Genomic DNA, 17,952 nt, shown 5'->3' with positions numbered 1-17,952 from the left:
ATAGACTACCTATATAAGTAGTTATGTCTCTTTGTATTAATTTGTCCTGTTATTGATGTAATGCGCGTCATTGACAAAATGCGCAACCAGATGTTCGAATACTTCGAATATTCGTGTTTTTTTAGAGGGAATATTCGAACGTCATTTTTGAGCAATTTTGACAGCCCTACTCGTGAGGTTTATTTATTTGTTTGTTGCTTTAGTTTTGCAAAATGGTCCACACATTTAAAGTTGGTTGATAACATAACTGCAATAAAGTAACGGTCTATAGTTAACAAATTACTTGTTTACAAAGTGCCATGGGAATTAATGTCAACTATCTGTACTTAAAATGCTCTTACACTGAACATGTTAATTCTTGGAATACAGCCAGGTTTTTCCTAGTGGGCATATCTGTCATATTAGCAGAACACATTTTACACATGAGGAAAACTAATGTTTAGTCAATAATTTAAGAAGATCCATGATTCTAGCTTGCACTTGGCCTTATGAAAAAGTAGTTCTTGTAATTGTTTAACCATAGCATTTGTTAAAATAAGGATATACTTACAGCTAGACCATTGATGGCTCCTAATTGCATGCTTAGGGCAAGGTTAACTTTCTTTTTTAAATATATTCCCCTTAATATAAATTCTTTAACAAGTTAGATAAAATGCACCACAATAAATACAATAGAATATGATAAATTCTAGGAAAGGTGGTCATGAGAAGTTTAAAAAGCTTGCAGGATCATCATCATGTTTTCCCCTCTTTTCATCAGTCTTTTTAATGGCTGTCTTTAGATCATGTTTGACTTTATCCATAGCGTTTTACTACATTCTCAATAGAATTCAAATGGGTTGCACATTTTATCATAGGAACGGCTCGCGCAAATTTTAATCACACTTTTGGAGCATGCTGGTGAATGCGCCTGCGGTGATTCATGCACAGTGCGCCACTAATGCTTATAAAAGCTCTAAATGCGTGATTTATACAATTAAAGAATAGCGTGACTATGTTTCAGTGTTGTGGTTAGAGTACCGGAAACATTTGCCAGTATGCAAGACAAAGCGTGGGTACGCTACAGATTAAAGAAGTGCTGGTGCGTACCGGCCCACTTCGAGCACTGAATAAGATCACATGGGTGTTTGAATCCAGATTGTGATCTTTTTATGATTAATCATGCAGTTTTATTGCACAATGTTTTTGTGCTGAATCGGTTTAGTTTTCGTAGGCTATTGAGTGAATAAATACAGAAATCCCTTCATCGAACCAATCTGAACTGGAACACCGTCCCTCCACGTTACCACCCCCGCTGGTGAGTCATGCATCTTAAGTTGTTAAACTATTTTACTGAATAATTTGTCAGAGCAGCGATGACCAAACATTTCTGTGTGAGTGTGTGTCTGTACTATACATTACGTGTGTGCGTTTGAAAGAGAGAGAGAGCGTGCAAGAGTATGTGCTTAAAGGACACAATAAAACGTATGTTGTGGCAAAAACCATGACAATAATTTATCGTTCTCATCCTATTATTTTCTATATTTATTTGTTTGGTCGGTGTCGTTGAGGGTTTTGGTTCTTTTGTGGTTGTAGGCTGTAAGGACCTATTGAAATAACTGAAAACCAGGGTTCCCACTCTAAGCCAAATGTCAAATTCCCTGACTTATATTTTAAAGTCGCAACAAGCAGTTAGCACATTTCACCAAGTAGAAACATACTGTATAATTCTCCTGCATTTGCTAAGGTTTATAGATGACTTACCTTACAAATCTGATAAAATGTCGCACTTTGCGTTTCGAGATGAACATAAACTCAGCATATGCAGAGATGGAGTTTGAGACGTGTCATTCATGTAAATGATAACAGTTCTCATGAAGCAGCATTTACTGTGAACGGAGAAGACGCACATAGATAACATACATGTATTTAAATAATTACAGCGCATATATATCAAACCGGCAGCACATACATTTAATTAATTCACAGCCTTTGTGAAGGCACAATAGCATTATGTTTTATTATTATTTTTAAACAGGTTTAATATCGTGCAGCCTTAGAAAATGGTCTAATGCGTCATGGATTCTTATCCGTGGAAAGCGCCACTTCCGGTATTTTACCGGTTACTCGACACGCTTAAGCCTTGTCTGTGAAACTGGGGGTATTTCTACAGAAATTAATTTATAGTTTTTATGCTTTCAGATGTTAAACGCTCTAGATGATTTTCTGTTTCTCATCAAGTTCATCATTCAGTCTTTTGATTTCTTCACATTTAGTTTTTGCAGACCGTCTTAGACTGTTTGACGCTAGGCTATTTCTGTAAAATGGTTATGATTATTTAAGTCTGAAATAATAAATAATTATTAAAAAATTAAGTCCTGGAAAACCCATAATATTTTTCCTTCAGAAGTAATGTTGGTAGTTTATCCAAAGTGCATATATTAATTTATTCATATTTATTAATTCTACCATGGTGAATAAATGAAGGTAACGGCTGACTGCCACTAGGGGGCGAAATGTGACAATTGTGCAGTGAAAAGGCGGCTTACGGTGTCTTTTTGTTTTTAAGCTCACCGTGTCCTAACCAGACTTGACAAAGCTACAAGATGACAAAATCAATCATAAATCACAGTCAATCATAACAGTGTGTGGGCGGGCTCTGTTTGCAGCTAAACACGAAAACCAAACGAAGTTAAACTGAACAAATCTAAACCATAAAACATTACTTAAAATACATACTCAGTGACTGATACAATCTTGTGAGTAGGGCTGGGCGATGTATCGAATGCTTTTGTCACGCGCATTTCTTCAGTAAAGCCGGTTCCCTGATTACCGCTAAATCGCCATCACCTGCTTTCAAATGGAGCGCCATTTAATAGACAGAGCCGATACATATCGATATCGATATTGAACGCGATATTGCGTATCTTATCAGTGATCTACGGTTCTGTCTATTAAATGCCGCTTCATTTGAAAGCAGGTGATGCCGATTTAGCGGTAATCAGGGAACCGGCTTTACTGAAGAAATGCGCGTTACAAAAGCATTCGATACATCGCCCAGCCCTACTTGTGAGCAACAATGGATAATTTAAATGAACGTAAACAAGAATGCTCAAACTGTAAGCAATAAATACTTTTCTTTGTGCATTTATGTCCTTGTTCACTCTCTATGACCTGCAAAATGCCAGAAATATAGAAACCATTTCAAAAATAGAATCCTTTATCATGTCACAGCTGGTTAGGAAAGTCTTTGAAGTGGTCATTTCGTAGTGAAAGCTCTTGAAATTTACATTTTCCTGGCATGTTTGCCTTAGTTAACAGGTACAGGTGACGGCGTTTGACTAAAGTTGACGAGCGGGAACGGAATAAAATGCAGCTGAAAAATAGCCTAATCATAATACGCAAAACGCGTGAAACAACGCAATAAATTTTTTTTAAAAAAAATGCGGTATAGAAATATTACATTTTGATAAATGAAAATTTAAAGTGAAAAACAAAATTCCCTGATATTCCATGAAAAAAAAAAAAAAAAAAAAAAAAAAAAAAAGTATAGAATTCCCTGACTTTCAATGTCTGGAATAGACCTTTTAAAATTCCATGATATTCCAGAAATTCCATGAACTGTGGGAACCCTGGAAAACATTTGACAAAGTGATATGGAACTGCAATGCGGTCAAGACCTGCTAGAACTACTTTAGCCGTGCATCGCACACCTTAGAATGTTGGTCAACCAATCAGATTCGAGCATTCAACAGCCCTGTAGTATAATATCTGTTTCTTGTGTTCTTTAAACATTTCAATGTGGAGCACTCACGCTGCGACTCCATGTTGCTTCAAGCACATCATTCTCACCCTCAAGCCATCCTAGGTGTATATGACTTTCTTCTATCTGATGAACATAAATCAGAGAAATATTAATAAATATCCTAACGCATCTGAGCTTTATAATGGCAGTGAACAGGGTTCACGAGTATGAACTGAAGAAAGTGCATCCATCCACATCCATCCATCACAAATGTGTACTCCACACGGCTCTGGAGGGTTAATAAAAAAGTCCTTCTGAAGCAAATTGATGCGTTTGTGTAAAAAATATCCATATTTAACAAGTTTTGAAGTAAAATCTAGTTTCCCCCAGTCCGCCTTCCGTATTCAAGTTGAGGAAAGTGTAAACTGGCATTCCGTCAGTTACACTTTTTCCGTAAGTTGAATAGGGAAGGTGTAGGATGTTGCGTAAGCATTATGAACTGCAAGAGTTTTACACTTTCTTCGCACATCTCTAATTATAATACGATATATGTTATACATTTACATTTATGCATTTGGCAGACGCTTTTATCCAAAGCGACTTACATTGCATTATACTATACATTTGTATCTGAGTATAATATTATTATTAATAAAATTGTTATTATTAATATGTTAAAGTCCCCCTGTAATCAATTATTTTATCCCTTAAAACTCATCTTTGATCACCAAAATGACATTTAAAAAAAAAAATTAAAGTGCAAAAATCTCTCCATGCCTTAAAATAGCTTGAATGTAACCTCTCCACCCTTGCCTCATTTAATATACATGGATCAATGAATATGCAAATTAGCCCCACCTCCACTCACTCACGCCAGCTCGGAGAGTCTACTGTTGCTGTAGTGACAAGGCAATTCGTTGTTTGTGTTGTGGATATAGGCTGTAATAAATGCACATTGCATGAATGAGCGCAGTTTTCCAGCGTATTTACTTGAACTTATCAGGTAGGCTAAATATCTATGGTTTGATCCATTTCAGAGGCAGCCAAAATCAGAATTTATAATGAACTGAATCTCAGAACTTGACGTGCGATTCCACACTGACTGAATATGAATCGCGGTCACACGCTGAGTGCAATATTGTTTTAGTTATGATTTATAGTATTAAAGTATTTTCGAAGGACAAAAACATTTTATTGGCTTTACTTCAAGTCAACTGTCACTTTACATTGGCAAGAGCCCCTATGCACTCACACACTTGGCACAGCACTTGCAACGGTTCTGTCATTAATTAATATGAATTAATATGATTAGCCTTTTGCTTGACTACATTATCAAACAGCTAATAATGTGTTGCTAATGTTACACACACCATTCCTGTTCTTCAACTAAGAGTCAGACAGCTGCCTTCTAACAATCAGTACTCTTACAAATGCTTTGAACAACTCAGAACATCAATGGAGAAAGGCTTATAGTTCATCATAACATCATAATAGACCCGCTATATTGATAAATCTACATAATTTTTCATATCAACAGAAAATGTACTGGGATAACCTGGCTTCTCTCGAGACTTTCCTGCTTCAGAGCAGTCATAGTTAATGATATGCTAAAGCCTGCCGGCACGTTGTTGTGATTGATTACAAGGTAGTCTGTGATGTCACAAACACCCACGATTTCAAACTGTGGGTTTTTGGTTTGTTTTTGTTTTGGTATGTGGATATTATTGTTTTTCTCAACATGAACATGTAAAAAAAAATATAAACATGATAACCATACGCCGATATGTACATTGTACAATAATTTTTTTCCCATTCCCTCTGCTTAAGCCTTAATGCTTTTGTTCTTTATATTTTGTTTACATATATTGTTTAATGTTTTCTGCTAAAAGAAAACCTCAATATACATAATGTAAACTTGTTGTGTATATTGCCTAATCGCAAGCTTGTTCAGAAATGGTGACAAACTTGATTAAAAAAATAACGTCTTTCTCGTTAAATTTCATTGAAATAAACAAATATTCAAATATATTTTTTTTAATGAGCCCATATATTCAAATACAATATTTTTGAAAAATGCTCACCCCTTTTAAATTCAGCGTAATTACGCCGTTACTGTAATTCTGAGATTCCATCACAAGTGTGCAGTTCTTCAGGTATATCCCGGTCTAATTCATAAATCGGGTTAAAAACACTCAACTTTAGGTTGTCCAATGAAATTTAAGCTTGTTGTGCTACATCACAATTGGATGGAATGATGAACAAACATCAATTATGAATAATTACATTTTAAAAATAATATATATATATAGATTTTCATTTGAAACTAGTTTTGTTTATTGCTGAAAAAAATGTTTTAAAATGTGAGTGTTAGGGCCTCAGACTCACTTGATCTCTTTCTCAATCATCTGTTGGTCTCTCATCATTCTGCCCAGCTCCTTCTTCTTGTCTTTCAGCTCCTCCTCCACACGGTCCATGCGTTTCCTGTCCTTATCAATTTCTTTGTTGCGGTGGGTCAGCTCTCGGTTCAGCTTCTCAATCTCAGATTCGTTGTGGTACAGTTTAAAGAGCTGTAACTGTACATGAGCCCGCACCACCTCATCCTTCAGCCGCTGGTAACGCTCCGCCTGCACACAACACATGAAGAACATAGCTCAGATTATAAACTTATAGTTGCATGCCTGCCTTTAGGATCTCTAATGCTCAAATAAATGTAAATTTCCAAATTTATCCCTGAGAGAAAAAAATAAAAAATAAAAAAAAATATTACTAGCATGACTATATTAGGAGCCAACCTCTTCTTTCTCTTGCTTGGCTTCTTTTCGTTCAGCAGCGATGTTTTTCTTCCGATGGTAGTTAAACTGTGTGTCCTCCTCAGCCTTCACCATTTCTTTCTTGAGTCTGTCATACTCTTGAGCAAGCTCTCCAGAGCGAGAAATCTCTTCAAAGAGAGCAGTCCTCTCTTTGGGGTTCTTCATTGCAATCGACTCGACCGCACCCTGAGGGAAAAAAAAAACAAACAAAAAAAAAAAAACACCATAGTAGGGCTGGCCGATAAAATGATAATGATAATTATCACGATATAATTTTCCTTGATAAAATGTTATCAAGAGTTTGATGATCAATGTTTAATAATGTTTATGTGCCAAAAGCAGGGGAAAAAAATATTTGAACGGCACCACATTTATCGTCTTGGATCCAAATTCAAATGGCAATGCAGTGTGAGCTTACTAGAGCAGATGCATTTACTCGCTGATTGGCCTTGGCACTAAACAGTGTTGTGAGATCCAGTGAGAAGCACCTGATTTCAGCGAAGAACACAAATGTCTCAGTGATTTAAACTAAGCCAGATGAACCCGTGCTGACAAAGTCAGAAGACTTTATAAATCTACAAATCGCCATCATTTACCATGATTTAATGTAGTAACACTAATTGCACCGTGGTATTGTGGCAGAAATGTGGGATATAAATATTGAATATTATTGTATTATTAATGTAGACATATTAAATGTATTAAAGGATTAATGTAATATAATTACAGTATTTGCGGGCGGTACACTCCGTTTTAGAGTGATGACTCAGCACTCGTTAAAAGTTGAACAAAATGGTTGGATGCATTAAAAAGATGATTTTCTAATCTTTAAAATTATACCTATTTTGTGTTATTCCTGTCAGTGGTTGCTTAGTAATTTGATTATAAATATTTTTGCGGGGAGGTTTTTGCATTTATACCAAATGTATTTAGGCTAATTTTTTTTCATACAAATACCAGAGTAGGGCTGGACGATCATGGCCTAAAGTCAAAACCTCGATTAATTGAACATTTTACCTCGATTACGATTAATGAACGATTATTTATTTTTTTGCCCTTATAGTATACTGACAAGGTTTGTTCTGTAAATATGATTGACTATTAAAGGTGGGATTTTTTTCCTATTGAAAGAGCGATCTGACATCATAGCTCACTATCAGCAGTCATTTTATCTATGTTCGTAACATTTCTTACAGATTTCTGCTCATTTAAAATCAGATAAAGATAAATTAGTACAGTACCAGTACGAGTGATTGCATTTGTGAATTGGTCATGCAGTCTCTCTATTAAATATGAAGCTGTGGGTTGTAAATAGTTCCTTCAAAAGTAGAAAAATATATGCTATAATAGATTTTGAGTTTCTAAGCTACTTTAGTGACAAATCACAGGACAGCGCTTCCTCTCTGTGCACGCGATCTTCATGTTTTGCGCAGCTACTGTTTGTATGAGTGTTCGTGTCAAAGTGCAGCTGCACGAGCACGGTAGCTCGATAAAATAATACACATCTGATCGTCTAATCGATTGAATGTCCAAACCATAAAACAAATACAACTGACAAAGTTTAGTGAAGACGCAAGGCTCACCGCTCGCGCGCCATCAATATGCGCAGAACCGGTGTTCACCTCCGTGTTTTGCTTTCATGCCACTGACTGGACGGGGCAGAGTCATGTGGCTACATATGTGTTAGTATGTCTTTAAGGGGGGAAGTATTAACAGGATTAAAAAAAACGAAATAACCGACATGGGAAATATAGTAACATTTTACCAGGGTAGTGGGGTGCTATATGCATAGTTTTAACTGTGGTTATGATCTAAATGTATGATACTATAATGGATGACCAATGGTTAATTTAAAAAAAAAAAAAACTCAAAGTCAGAATATTTACATTTTACCATATAAAAATGAGGCTGTTACAATTTTTGTCATAAATGCTGCGAATTGTCAGGTGAACAAGCAAATCCACAAAGAATAATAATACAGATAATAACAATAATTAGATAATTAGTTTTAATTTGGTAAAGTATTTAGATATGTCTTAGATATTAACATATTGTAGTGCACAGAATTCAGTGATATTAAGTTAAAGATAATTTTTAAAGTTTATTTGGGACACAATGATCAAGCATAAGAATTTAAGAAAATAATATTAAGGTTTATATAAACTAACAAAATAATAAACAAAAATAAAACATTAACAAAAGATAAAAATCTCTCAGAGAGGCACGCATAAAATTATTTTCTAACATTTTTGGACAAAACAAATGGACAGAATTTCACATGAAAAAGTGGATAAGTATTCAGATAAGATATAATTCAGATTTTTAATCCCCGTATCCGCTTACATATATTTATATATAATCTATTTTTAATCTCTATAATAAAAATGTATAATTCAGATTTTGATCTCCATATCCATTTACATATATTATATATATCTTCCAAGGGGTTTTTTCCCTCCTAGGACTTAGCACACTGGGTTTTTCTCCTAGGGTTTTTTTTCCACCCCTGGGAGTCAGCCGACATTGGCTTAATGTAGCACCATCTTGTATATGTTACATATTACCACGCTTGTTTGTACAGCTTATTTTTAACCACTTCCCTTTTTTTCTGTGCTTCTAATATGTAAAGCTGCTTTGAAACAATTACCAATTGTAAAAGCGCTATATAAATAAATTTGACTTCATACACAGCGCAGATCCTAATCAGTGAGCATGTTTTTTTAAATAATGTTTGAGGAAGCTTGGAGGTGGTTAGGGGTATCGAACTCGATACTTTTTAGGTACCGACCGAATTGCCTGGATACTATCGAGTATCAAAGTGTCTTGTCATTCGGTACCAAATTTCGATAGCTCAGAACGGAGCCGGGGAGAGGGGACGGAGAAATGCTTTCGCTGTCTCGTTGAGCAAGTAATAACGCTGCACTATATTGTTATTTATATCTAAATATATAAAACTATGTGCGCGAGAGAGACCCTATGTGTGAGACAGCGAGTGAATCAACTATTTCACTTTCAGTTTATCTCAGAAAAGGACGGGTGAGTACCGCCTGTTTATGCGAGCAGCCGGTTCACTACAGATACTGTGAACAGAAAACAGAAGTGTCGCACTGCCTGCAGAAACAGCAGGAAGCGCAATGATTTTTAGAGCAGCTTTACATCAGCGTTCGTTCCTCAAGTCTATGGAAACACGCGACCGGTTCATGACAGGCTCTAGTTTGCCTGCACGAGCACAGGCTCTGGCTCCAGAACGCGAACAATTCAGCATCCTCCTGATATTGCCATACTGTGGATAATCCCCGGGTTGGGCAAAGTAATAAAAAAAATAATAACATTCCAATTAATTGCGGGTGGGTGAGAGATGAATCATTAATGTGTTGATTTTAATAAAAACACAGAACTCTCATTTCACGTAAGATGCAACGAACGTGCGTCACTTTTGCTTTGAACTGAATGCATTTCTCTTCAGAGAAAATCAATCAAGGAAAACGTGTGCCTATAGCACCTCCTAGTGGTCATATAAAACACAAAGAGATATTGCTTTATAACTTAACAGCTTTAACTAAAAATATACACAAGCTTAACTAACAGAAATTATATAATTATATATCCAGCAATAATGTAAGGAAACAGTGACAATTTAAAGCTGCAGTCCGCAACTTTTTTCTGTTAAAAATTTACAAAAATAATATAATGAGAATATACATCAACAATCCATTTTCCAAACCGTGTTTTTGTCTTGTCCTGAATCATTATGGTACACTTATAATAAGTGTTTATATTCGGACTTGTCGATATTTCAGACCAGACTGGTAGGACTCGCCGCAGAGTATCACAGTAACTGCGTGACTCGCCATAGACCTACACGGTGAAAAGTAGCTCAGCTAGAATGTTCCTCCGCAAGAAGCATGCAGTTCTGTTTATTAACCGCTAGAGGGCCAAAAATCGCGGACAGCAGCTTTAAGGTTTAAGGGAGTAAAGCCTGTTTTTAGGCTGTTAAGGAAATTAAATTAAGCCAAATAAAAACTTTAATTTTAAATAAATGTTCATTTATAAGCAGCCTACTTCAGTGTGATAAGTTACCATATCATCATGCTTAACACTGACAATTTTAATAATTGTAATGTGATGATCAGATGCAGATAATCGGATAAATCAGAGAATATCATCAGACGGTTGGCGGGTGGATGCATAGACTTTGTCTTTGTTCAATTTGCACAATGAACATGGGTTGGAGATCTTTATTTTGATCTCTCAAAGTGCACCAAATTAATAAATTTATCATTAAAAATGTACAAAATTTTCTATATATATATATATATATATATATATATATATATATATATATATACATATATATATTATATATATATATATATATTGTTAATATTTTTTTTCCACTGCAGATCTCAATTGCTGAGTGATTTAAAAAGATCTGCAGTGAGCCTAACATACTGACTTTTTACATTGAAAACTGAACTTTATTAAAACTATTTGCATTGATTTAGTGTGTTGGTTAAATTTGGTTCATTTGTGCTTTTTTATTCCTTTGTGCAGATTTAAAAACAGATTTTTTAGAGGTAATGTAATCTTGTTAGAACAGATTTTATAAAATTGGTATCGAAAAAGGTATCGTTCAGGAATTGGTATCGAACTCAAGGTATCAGTATCGTATTGGTATTGAACATTTTTGAACGATTCCCAGCCCTAGTGGTGGTGAAGTTGATCTGTGACCATGGTGTGCTGTAATCCGTTTATAGCCTACTGTTAGCTTTTTATATCTGACTACTTCACTTAGGTTTCAAAATGTATAAATATTGTGTTAACTTGTAAAGATTATCTTGATAGACAAAACGTGTAAGCGTCATAACCCTTTGTTAAACACAGAGCTTTTTTTTTGCGATTTTCCAAAAGTCTATGGGAAAAATGCATAGGCTTTCAATCAAGGGAACTTGTGCACTGCTAACTTTCGGGTTGGCCTACAAAAACACGCCATCTCTGATGTACTCTATAGAATCACCAAACAGGTCTGCATTCCCCAGAAGCATCGTGAGCTAACTTGATTGTAGAGACCATTGGTGCAAATGGTTCTATGATACACTAGGCTTACAATGCTTTTGAGAAACGCAGCCCAGAACTGCTTGCCAAACAAACAATTTGGTCCACTGAAATTACATATTTACATAATTTACATACTAAAATTGAACAATTATAAAGAAGCTGCTCTAATAACCTGAAAGACAAGGAAGTTTCTGGCCTTGATGAGAATTCCCAGTTTCTCCAGTTCATCACTGTATTCAGACAGACCCACCACTTTATTATTGATGCGGTACTCTGATGAGGAACCTACACAAGACAAAAACAGTTTAGATATGAATGCAGTAAAAATAAATGAGTAATAAAAGCATTCCACTCTGTTCTACAACTGCACATTTAATAATAAAAAAATAATAATAAAAACAATTATGTTTACAAGTAATTACAAGTATGTTACTGAAGCAGCCAAACAGCCAAACAAATTTAAAAAATATAGCCCTACAGGTAGTTGTCAAGATATCAGTAAAAGTAATTGAATAATATGACAGAACCTAAAATTCATTGTTTTATAAATTAATTTTAAAAAACTAAAATCTCAAATGACAAGCAAATGGCAACCTTTCACAATTCTTAACAGGTTGGATAGGACGAAAATCTTATTTCACAATTTTTTTAATTTAACAATATAGTTATTTCACTTTTATTTTATCTTTATTATTAAAAATAAGCAAATATGCAAATTACAAACAAGACAAATACAATATAAAAAATATTCAAATGAAATAAACAATGCTTTAAATTTCTCAGGTAGGCAACAGTAGGTCTATTTAACAGTAGTATTCAAGTGAGAAATTAAATGTAAAAAACAAAATGCTGCTATTCAGTCAAGCAGTGGCTGATCTTCTAATTTTCTTTTGTTGTATGATTAACATTAAAGGTAGGGTAGGCAATTTCGGTAAGGCTAGCAATAGCAAGCTAGCACTGAAAGCATGAGATCCCACCCTCCCTTCAGAGTGACTCCAAAGCTATGCCTCCTCCAAAACACATGAACGCATAAACACACAACACTACAATAATAATGAAAGTAAACAATTTACAGAGCTTACTTGTACCACCTGTCTAGGGCTGTCACAATTATGAAATCTGACAGACGATTGTCTAAAAAAATAATTGTGGTTATGCTGATTAATTGCCAGTTTTATGGCTTTGACGATTATGAAGATTGTTTAATTGCTTTGCCATGAATTTGTGTGCATCATTAAATAATTGTGATAAATTTAATACTTTGTTAGTCATCATTATGCAGTGTAAGATTACAGATAACACCTTTAAATATTAAAGTAAGAAACAATCACAACAAACTGGACAATCACAGAAAAGGCCATAAAATGTATCATTCATATAAACTATAAACTAACGGTCACTCTCTTATTTGTTAAACAATCCAGAATCCACAAAATACACACTAGTTTATTACAGAAAAAACAAATTAATACAAACATGCAATCATAAGCTATGACAAAGAAAATATTAAACAGTGTATAATTCAGCAGCAAAAAATAATTCTTGAAAAAAAAAAAAAAACTTTTACAGATTAATTACGTTACAGATTAATTTTATAAAATCTAAATCTTTAATGTTAATAAAAGAAATTACAATTTGTATTCTTATAAAACACATTAATGTTTTCATATACATTAATGTATGTTTCATATTTATATATGAATGTAAAGAATTATATATACTTATATACTATAAGTGTTTTCCACAGGGTTTTTTGAGACTGTGGTGGGTGGACATGAGTCCATCTAGGGGGGTCCAGGGGCATGCCCCCCCCGGAGGAACATGTTGTACATTTTAAATTTAAATGCATAAATCTGGTGCATTTAAGTGACTAGATCAATGAAGAAATTTGTTCTCTTGTAAACAATTTTGTGCTCTAACAGTAATTTATTTATTGGTGATGGTAGGGCACATTTCATAACTATACATTAGGGCTGGGCGATGTATCGAATGCTTTTGTCACGCGCATTTCTTCAGTAAAGCCGGTTCCCTGATTACCGCTAAATCGCCATCACCTGCTTTCAAATGAAGCGGCATTTAATAAACAGAACCGTAGTTCACTGATAAGACACGCAATATCGCGCTCAATATCGACGGCGATACATATCGATATTGAACGCGATATTGCGTGTCTTATCAGTGAACTACGGTTCTGTTTATTAAATGCCGCTTCATTTGAAAGCAGGTGATGGTGATTTAGCGGTAATCAGGGAACCGGCTTTACTGAAGAAATGCGCGTGACAAAAGCATTCGATACATCGCCCAGCCCTAATGTATAGTATACATTTAAACCATTAAAAATATGTAGCAAAAGAGGTTACCTTTGTTGAATTAATTTATTTCTAGAATAATTAGTGGGGGCCTGTATCTATCTGTATTTGTGGAACTAATGATCACTCTTATTTGTTAAACACAATCCAGAATGTAGTAAACACACTACTTCATTATAGAGAAAAATAACAATTGAATATAAATATATAATCATAAGCGGACCAAAAAAAAAAAAAAATAATCTAGGTGACTATATAATTCAGCAACAAAAAGTATGCTAGCCTAATTCTTGAAAAACACTTTGCACAGTAATTTTATAAAATCTAAATATGCAATAAAAAGTGTAAAATTATATGAAAAAACTTTATATTTAATTTATATTTATAAATGAATGTAAATAATTATATGTATTTATAATCTAAGATTAAAAGATGTTTATTTTAAAAGTATTGTGCAGCTTTTTAATGGGGCAACAAGATATGATAGATACGACGGAACAAATTAGGCTATTAATAATCTTTCAGTATGTAAAACGATGATAATATAAAACGCTTCAAAACAGCAGCACAATCCGCTTATGCGCATCCCGGGTAAAGAATGATGTGCTTAAAGCAACATTGAGTCACAGCGCGCAATTGCGCTGCGCACTGAAAAGTTTGCGGCACAAAGAGAATCCCTACGTATCTGCATCTAACAGTTTATTAATCATATGTTTCTTCTCACTTTTAAATTCCAGTTATTGTTCTTGTGACGCCAATTCATAGTCCTTGTGTTGTGCGATCTAACAGACAACCTGTAGCCAGTATGATGACATCATTCAGAAACAGCAATAAACTGCAGCAAGATAAAGTAATTTTATGCAAATCCACAGCCCTTTATCTACACATCCAGTATTATAATTGGAATATATCATACTGGAGAGTTTTACCGTGCTGACTGTCGTTACCGAACGCGACACGCTGTTTGAGTGCTGAACAGAATGATTGACAGCTGCAGCGGAGGGAAGATGAGTTTCCTTGAACTTAAATTTAACGATGTACATATTCTTCTGTCCCTCACATGAAGCTATGGAATGGCTTCAGATGACTTTGAATATAGTGCACGAAAACTTAATTGGTGCTAGTCTGTTTCTGCCGTATAAAAGAGCACAATTATCAATTGGTTATTTAAATATCGCGACAGGCCTAATTTCTGTTTAATTTTGAGACTGTGGCGGGACAAATTAGAATTTGGCGGGCTGCCAGTCTAGTTAATGTATGGGAAACACTGAACACACATAGTATAAAATTAAAAGATGCTTATTTATGCTTATTATTATCATTTGTTGAACAGATTTAAATGAACTTTTTTCACATATAAACACTGATCAGTGAATATAAACAGAAGCTCAACCGAACCTACTTGATGCACGAGAACAAACCTCTTCCGGAAGCTCAAACTTGCAGCATAACACGAGAATGAACCCAATTGGTTCAAGCTTCATTTTTCCAGAACTGATGTGTGAGTTGATGAATGTTAATGTGAATAAAAGCCAATCAATCTGTTTATCATATAAAGCAATTGTGTCTCTTCAGAAAAAAAAAAAACACTCAATACATATGGATTAGTTTTACAATCTCTTAATGAACTTTTTCAAGAGTCAAAGTGTCAGTTGCATAGACTGACAATGGAGGGACAGAAATCTGGCAGATTTCATCATAAAGATCTTAATTTGTGTTCCGTGTATGAACGAAAGCCTTACAGGCTTGGAACGACATGAGGATGAGTAATTAATGACCAAATTTTCATTTTTGGGTGAACTACACCTTTAAATTTAATAAAGATAAATAAATATTTTAGTTATAAAAATTAATTATTTTATTATTATTTAGAATTCAAATTCTGTACCTCAACTTTGTTCAGTTATATTTGTTTGTGCTATTGCTAATTTGCTTATTTGTTCTTCTTTAAAGTGTGTGAAGTACCTATGATGATTCTGGAGAATGAAAGCTCCTGTCCACTGTCCTGCTGGTACACCATGGTCACAAATGCTCGGTTAGCCGCAGGTTTACCCACTGGAGCTCCATGAATCAAATCCTTCAATGTTTTCACACGCAAGTTACTGGTCTTCTCTGCCAGAACAAAGCTGATAGCATCCATAAGATTGGATTTGCCTGATTATAAAAAGCTTTCGTTAGATAAATATAAAAAAAGACAGAATAAATACAGCACAAAAAAAATATTAACTAGATCTGATTCAGAATCACATCCTTTTCATTCGATTCTAATCTTGATCTGATATTTATTCATTTGGATATCAGGTACAGTACACATCAGTTTTTCTTAAGAAAAAAAATCTCTCAAAGTTGTAAACAGGGAACCCTGTCAGTACATCACTTACCAAAAAAGTCTCACCTTAATATAAGTCGCAATGTGTCAAAATGGCATTGTTAAGAAAAAACAAAAACAGAATAAGTTGGGGAAAACATAAAAAAAAATAAGAAATAAGGGAAAACAAGCTTCTATACAAATGCAACATTCTCACTTTTTGCTGTTGCACTGATTATATACACTGAATTATGAAAATGTTAAAAAATACAATTGAAAACTATGTTCTGGAATGTTTATTATATGTGCTTTGGTGTGCAAAGTAGTTTTAAATTATATGGATTCCTTGGTGTCATTTTGGAGTCTCAAAGAGTCCTTTTTGGAAAGTCTCAAACTTATCTCAGGCTGTTGGCCCAACAGTGGAAAAGCAGCTAATGCAAAGAATTTATTTATTCTGTTCAATTTAGTAAATGAAATAGGGGTTGTAACTCTTACTTTTGCTCTCAAAGTGGACATTGATGCATTTAACTTTAACATGTACAAAATTCTTATGAAGGAGCATTTAACCGTTCCCCCCTAAAGGGTCTGAGGTTCACCTACCATAGTCTCACAAAATCCTGCATGAAACACTGATAATAATTGCAATAAAATCATAATAATAAAGTCATATTTGATGGCTCAAAAACAGTAAATATGGCTTATGATAAGTCAAGATTTTTTTAACCGTTCAATTTATTGGTACTGAAAGAGGTCCGAGTTATTTCTTGTACAGTACACCTAAATGTAAACACCCTTAAAAATGCTTTCATACTACATGTACAATGCATGTATGTCCAACCAACCAACGATTGTCAACTTACAACATTTTTCACAGTCGATCAAAATAGGCAAGTATTGTTTTAATGGCATATTTACTTGTGAATGTCCACTGAATGTCCAATGTAGTGTGACTAACAAGGCTATGGAATACGGATGTCCGAATGTGCGAATATAAAACCAACTTTACCCAAGTTTAATATGTCGAAACGTGCGATTATACTTAAGTGTTATTATGAGCGAACACACTTACCCGATCCATTCGGCCCAATAATCGCTGTAAACTTGTGGAAAGGGCCGATTATCTGTCTGCCTTTGTAAGACTTAAAGTTTTCAATCTCTATTAACTTTAGATAGCCCATGACGAATTACTTGTTCCAACGAGTTTGATAATAAAAAAAATGTGAAGCCGTTCAGAGCGCCGACTGTTAGCACGAAAAAAGAAAGCAGGCTAACATCAACTCAGAGCACATCAAATAAATTCAACGACAGACAAATATATCTCTAAAATAACCTGCAATTTCAAAGCGGAACAAAACAAATTAAACTAATATATAACGTTAATTGTAATATTCGTAATAACGTAACTAAAACAAGCGGCCATTGAATCTCGCTGCAGCGCGCGCGATAGCTGTTCCATAAACACGCCACATATCGCGAGATGCCAAAACTCCAAACATGAAGGATATCGCGAGAATTTAGTACTGCATCAGACGCTGTGGCCAACCGGTCTCTGCGGAACAAAAAGGGGCGTTTCCCGATTTTGGGGTGTTGTCACACGGGAATAGGTGTTTTTCAACCTCTTTACCTGATTTGCTCAAATCGAGTGGGAGATTTTCGTAAAACAAGAGATAGGGTGTTTTCACACCTATGGATCGCTTGTTTTGTTCCGAAACAGGGACTAAATTTGTTACAATGTTGCATTTT

The 17,952-nt window shown here is 34.7% G+C and overlaps 1 protein-coding gene across 1 annotated transcript in view; it reads right to left on the bottom strand.

Moving 5' to 3' along the window:
- Positions 1–17,688, bottom strand: part of smc1al (structural maintenance of chromosomes 1A, like) — a 90,885-nt gene extending 73,197 nt beyond the window's left edge. Inside the window, exons 1-5 of the mRNA XM_067371978.1 lie at positions 17,279–17,688; positions 15,867–16,055; positions 11,765–11,877; positions 6,517–6,720; positions 6,110–6,348 (exon numbers count right to left, since the gene is read on the bottom strand). Of these exons, the coding sequence (XP_067228079.1) occupies positions 6,110–6,348; positions 6,517–6,720; positions 11,765–11,877; positions 15,867–16,055; positions 17,279–17,387 (854 nt within the window). The 5' untranslated portion in view covers positions 17,388–17,688. The remainder of the gene's footprint in view (positions 1–6,109; positions 6,349–6,516; positions 6,721–11,764; positions 11,878–15,866; positions 16,056–17,278) is intronic.
- Between the last annotated feature and the right edge of the window lie 264 nt (positions 17,689–17,952).

The sequence above is a fragment of the Chanodichthys erythropterus genome, chromosome 20, assembly GCF_024489055.1.
Source record: "Chanodichthys erythropterus isolate Z2021 chromosome 20, ASM2448905v1, whole genome shotgun sequence".
NCBI lineage: Eukaryota > Metazoa > Chordata > Actinopteri > Cypriniformes > Xenocyprididae > Chanodichthys > Chanodichthys erythropterus.
Note: the sequence above shows the minus strand (reverse complement) of the source record. Positions and strands in the feature narration are given on the sequence as shown.